The sequence below is a fragment of the Carassius carassius genome, chromosome 12 (genome assembly GCF_963082965.1).
Source record: "Carassius carassius chromosome 12, fCarCar2.1, whole genome shotgun sequence".
NCBI lineage: Eukaryota > Metazoa > Chordata > Actinopteri > Cypriniformes > Cyprinidae > Carassius > Carassius carassius.
The window spans coordinates 12330195-12335782 of record NC_081766.1 but is presented as its reverse complement, the minus strand read 5'-3'; the positions used below and the strand labels follow the sequence as shown (position 1 = coordinate 12335782).

The following is a 5588-nucleotide window of genomic DNA, read 5'->3' as shown; positions in this document are numbered from 1 at the left end:
CTGTTCTGCTATGAACTTGCTTTTAGATGATGATTTTTAAGATTACCTGAGATGAACAGCAAAGAAAATGTTACATAATGTTCTTAAAATTAAGCCGACATTCAGTAACTTAAGGAAGCTTGTTTCTGTGACGGCTTTTAAAAAAAAAGAAAAAGCAAAGTAAACAATCACAAGACAGATAGGAAATACAGAATGGAAAGGCCCTCATGCTCCAAAAAAACAAAACAAAAGCAAAAAACATATGTACACACATCCGATTATTATATCCTCTCATTTTTAACCAACCAGATCTGAAGAGAGCACTACAAAGTGAGGGCCTACACTGGTAGAAATACAACTGGAGATGACTGATATTATTATTATTTACATCATTGTTTTGGTATAACAGTTTTCTCAAAGATACTTGAATTTACTTGAATTCAGTAGCTACATGAGAGTAAGATCAGGTCAAGCACACCAGATACACCAGGTGTCATCACACAAATACACAAGAACACTCTTTCATAAAGCCATCAAGAGAATACTTTATGATTTACACCCATCCAGTGCAAAGAACCACACTTATGCAATTTATCATTTTTCTTGTACTCTACAGAACAATCACAGCGAACTATATGTTTGAATTTGAGATGATTACAAACATAACACCTTACATGTCAAAATCGACCCTGACTTTGGATCTATAGACAGTCTGTTCTGTCACCATATGCACGATCACGGTTTATATTATTAAGCTGTTTTAATAAATAAAATATCTTTTGATTTAAACAATAATAATAGTTAAATTTGATATTATGACATCATGAAGGTATGGCCAAAAACATTGTGATATTTTTTCATTTTAAGAATTATGAGATGCTAAACCAAGTGTAAGTCATCAAAGGTCTGCCTTTGACATCATCATGCACTGTATTAAGACAAATTGGTGCACATACAATATTTCAATCTTCAGAAAATGATGGTTAAAAACATACACAAAGGAAAACACATTTAAATAATTTACTATGTATTTACACCTCCTGTTTGCACCAGCAACACAGCATCATTGATCAGTAGGTTGTGTGGTCATCTAATCTCCCATTTTTACTTTCGATGTCTAAATGGAGAGAAGAACCAAAATTAAAAATAATGTTAATGATTACACAGGTCAAGAAAAAATACACACAGTCTTATACAAAAACTGCAGAGCCCAAATGAAATGACTGTTTTAATAGGAGCTGATCTGAATATAAGCATGCATGTCAAATCAATTTACAGTGTGCGACTGGAAATTGTGATAAAATATTCATTTTCCAGAGGGTGACCAAAAGTAGCTAGATGGGTATCAATGACAAATAACTCAAAAGATCATCCAGAATATGCTTCATGACAACATAGGTAGGTAGGCATGGGTCATTAATGGTTTCACGGTATACCATGATTTGAAAATTATTTTAATTTGAAATTATACCATATGCAATCGGCAACCAGCCATTTTTTTTGTCTTATTGAACTGTCTTTAGAAAAGTGTAGATGGTACAGTATTTTCTTTTTAGCTTGTTTTTTTATAATTCACATTAAAGCAGTGTTTCGCTGCTTTGTTTACAGCGGTAACCAAGGAAACGCTGTATCTGCAGTTCCAGAAGCGCCTCCAGCTGTCAGAAAGTGAATCTGCGTGTCATTCAGCCTGTCTGCTGTTTGTTTCATTCAGGCATGTAGTATAATTTCACAAAGCTAGTCAGAACACTGTCTTTCCATCAAATTGGGTTATTTAATACATCAAATGATGTATATGAAATTATCGTATTATCATCATGCAATCAAAATCTAATACTGGCCCATGCCTATTGATAGGTAAACTATCTGTAGGGTCTGTTCACACAAGGTCTGTTCACACAAAGAATGAAATGAAGAAGCGAAACAAAATGCTGATTCATACAAAGAGCAAAATAAAAATGTAAATGCATTTTGGCCATGGATATGCTTAAATGCAAGATGTAATCCATCTGGTAATACAGATTTTACTCTGTAAAATACAAGCTATCTGATGACAGTGACAAAGTCATAAATAATGAGTTTAATTACAATAATACTACAGTCGTGGCCAAAAGTTTTGAGAATTACATAAATATTAGTTTTCAAAAAGTTTGCTACTAAACTGCTTTTAGATCTTTGTTTCAGTTGTTTCTGTGATGTACTGAAATATAATTACAAGCACTTCATATGTTTCAAAGGCTTTTATCGACAATTACATGACATTTATGCAAAGAGTCAGTATTTGCAGTGTTGGCCCTTCTTTTTCAGGACCTCTGCAATTCGACTGGGCATGCTCTCAATCAACTTCTGGGCATTGTGAAAATGCATTGTTCTTCACCAAACTGTTGTTGGTTTGTTGGAAGTTGCTGTTGGAGGGTGTTTTGGTACCATTCTTTATGCATGGCTGTGTTTTTGGGCAGAATTGTGAGTGAGCCCACTCCCTTGGATGAGAAGCAACCCCACACATGAATGGTGTCATGATGCTTTACTTTTGGCATGACACAGGACTGATGGTAGCGCTCACCTTTTCTTCTCCGGACAAGCCTTTTTCCAGATGCCCCAAACAATCGGAAAGGGGCTTCATCGGAGAATATGACTTTGCCCCAGTCCTCAGCAGTCCATTCACTATGCTTTCTGCAGAAGATCAATCTGTCCCTGATGTTTTTTTGGAGAGAAGTGGCTTCTTTGCTGCCCTTCTCGACACCAGGCCATCTTCCAAAAGTCTTCGCCTCACTCTGCGTGCAGATGCGCTCACACCTGCCTGCTGCCATTCCTGAGCAAGCTCTGCACTGGTGGCACTCCGATCCCGCAGCTGAATCCTCTTTAGGAAACGATCCTGCCGCTTGCTGGACTTTCTTGGATGCCCTGAAGCCTTCTTTGCAAGAATTGAACCTCTTTCCTTGAAGTTCTTGATGATCCTATAAATTGTTGATTTAGGTGCAATCTTAGTAGCCACAATATCCTTGCCTGTGAAGCCATTTTTATGCAACGCAATGGTGGCTGCACGCGTTTCTTTGCAGGTCACCATGGTTAACAATGGAAGACCAATGATTTCAAGCATCACCCTCCTTTTAACATGTCAAGTCTGCCATTCTAACCCAATCAGCCTGACATAATGATCTCCAGCCTTTTGCTCGTCAACATTCTCACCTGAGTTAACAAGACGATTACTGAAATGATCTCAGCAGGTCCTTTAATGACAGCAATGAAATGCAGTGGAAAGGTTTTTTTGGGATTAAGTTCATTTTCATGGCAAAGAAGGACTATGCAATTCATCTGATCACTCTTCATAACATTCTGGATTATATGCAAATTGCTATTATAAAAACTTAAGCAGCAACTTTTCCAATTTCCAATAATTATGTAATTCTCAAAACTTTTGGCCACGACTGTACTGTACTTTGATGATAGTAGTGATGTTGGAATAACAAAACAAAAAACTAACTGAACTGAAATTTATCAATTCTTGTTTGCAATATCCACAAGAAATATTCACTCTTGGCATAAAAAAAGCCTTAACATTAAGATGACAGTGACATTTGAGTTATCTTAATGAATAAGGCCACTCATGAAGGCCTAATGCTTTTAAAGTAAACTAGAGCTGAAACAACGAATCGATTTAATCGATTAAAATCGATTATTAAAATAGTTGTCAGCTAATTTAGTCATCGATTCGTTGCTAAATAACTTTTATTTGCCGTAAGCGGCTCATTTCGTGCATATTTCAAATCTGCGGTGACCAAAGTGTGGCAGTAATGAGCCACCGGAGGTTTTACTCAGCCAGTACAGCAGGAGAAGTAGCGAATAGCCAATAGCTGGCCGTGTTTTATGTCACGTGCTTCCCGAGCAGCGTCTCTGCAGCCATAGACATCATATGATGTCTATATGTCTGCAGCATTCAGCGTGATGTGGGAGTACTTTACTTTGAGCCTTCAAAAAAGAAGAGTAACCTGTAAACTCTGCTCTACTGCACTGTTTAAGGGGACGTTCACATATCGCGTCTTTTGCGCGCTCAAGTTCGTTATTTCCAACACCGCACCGCATCGAGTTAAAAACATTTAAACTTTTCAGAATGCCGCAACCGCACCGCGGGTCATGTGACAAGAACTAACCAATCAGCTTCATCCTTTCCCGTAACAACGTTAAAAGCTCAGTCAAGATGAAAGGAACAGCTGATCATAGTTGTATATGGATTTCCATTTTGAAATAAACTTAGTAGCAGAGCTACTGCAAGCGATTTATTTGAGCTGCAAATCCATTTATCCTTTGCTGAAATGCCCGTGTCTTCAAGGAGAGAGCACGTCATGGCTGCTTAGCAAAGGCAGACGCCTCAGGGGCGCTTCTGTGCGAGCGCTTTGGAAGAAGGAGAAAGCGGCGCGCCTAGTGTTTTCCACGCGTTTTTAGGAGCGATTTGTGAACGGCCCCTAAGACTTTCATTTGTGCAGATTCTCCAGTACAATATTGTTTGCAAATGTTTAGTCGTAAAAGCTGATAACATTGCTTTTTAACAGTTAACATTTAAAGCTTTACAAACATGTTCTGTGATCAGTTTGTCGTTTACCAGTTCAAAATTCAGTCGTGCAGCCTAATTATGACTGAATGAGAGAGGTAAATGTAGATATTTGAAATGCACTTTTTTTTCCTAAGTATTCACTGCTCTTTTTCACACAGCAGGTTTTTTGTGTGTGTCCTATTTTTTTTTCTGGACAACCTTCTGATGGATTTTACTTTAAATTGTGAGTTCCATTCAGGTTTCATGCCATTGGCACTTTTTTTGAAGGATTGTTTACAATTTCACAGCAAAAGCTATAAAGCTGTTTCCCAGTAAATAATAAAATACAATGCACTGCAATTTTATTCTGTTTTATCCTTATTCTTCGTGAAAATATGTTCTGAAAGATTCCTTAATAAGCTTCGTTCGGGATGTTAAACTACTTTAGGAGCTCTAAGGACTGCCATGGTGAAAACATTATTTGAAATCTCCTTGTGAAATTTGCTAGAGTATGGGTCAGTGTTCTGATTGCAGAAGAGTTCGACAAAGGATTACTAACACAATAAAACAACTCCAGGTATATTTTTGATGAGGATATGACAGTGCAAAATGGTTAAAATCTCTTAAATCTATGCTGAATGATAAAGACCATTTATTAATAATTTACTTGGGGGAAAAAATGGAAAAAACTAAAATATAAGTACATAAACCGATTAATCGATTAATCGTAAAAATAATCGACAGATTAATCGATTATCAAAATAATCGTTAGTTGCAGCCCTAAAGTAAACAGAGTTATAGAAAAAATACATTCATAATTAAAAACAGCAATTTGCTACAGTAGCAAAATGTTTTAAATAATCGAAAAACTGACATGTCTTATACTTTAATATTCTCTGCTGTCAGTAGAAATCAGTTGACTAAGTCTGATAAGGTCATGCTAACAATTCAGTGCTCACGATTTGCTGAAGCGAATGACTGGTACTAAAACTTTTTATATTACATTTATGTGTTTGGCACATTATTTTATTTTTAATGTATTCAAAGAAAACATTCTCAGAAAATACTTTGTTTTTGCTAT

The 5588-nt window shown here is 36.6% G+C and overlaps 1 protein-coding gene across 1 annotated transcript in view; it reads right to left on the bottom strand.

Moving 5' to 3' along the window:
• Window positions 1-434: 434 nt before the first annotated feature.
• The window catches only part of LOC132154809 (V-type proton ATPase 21 kDa proteolipid subunit c''-like), a 10930-nt gene continuing 5776 nt past the window's right edge, over window positions 435-5588 (bottom strand). The window contains exon 8 of the mRNA XM_059563479.1: window positions 435-1096. Coding sequence (XP_059419462.1) covers window positions 1070-1096 — 27 coding nt within the window. The 3' untranslated portion in view covers window positions 435-1069. The remainder of the gene's footprint in view (window positions 1097-5588) is intronic.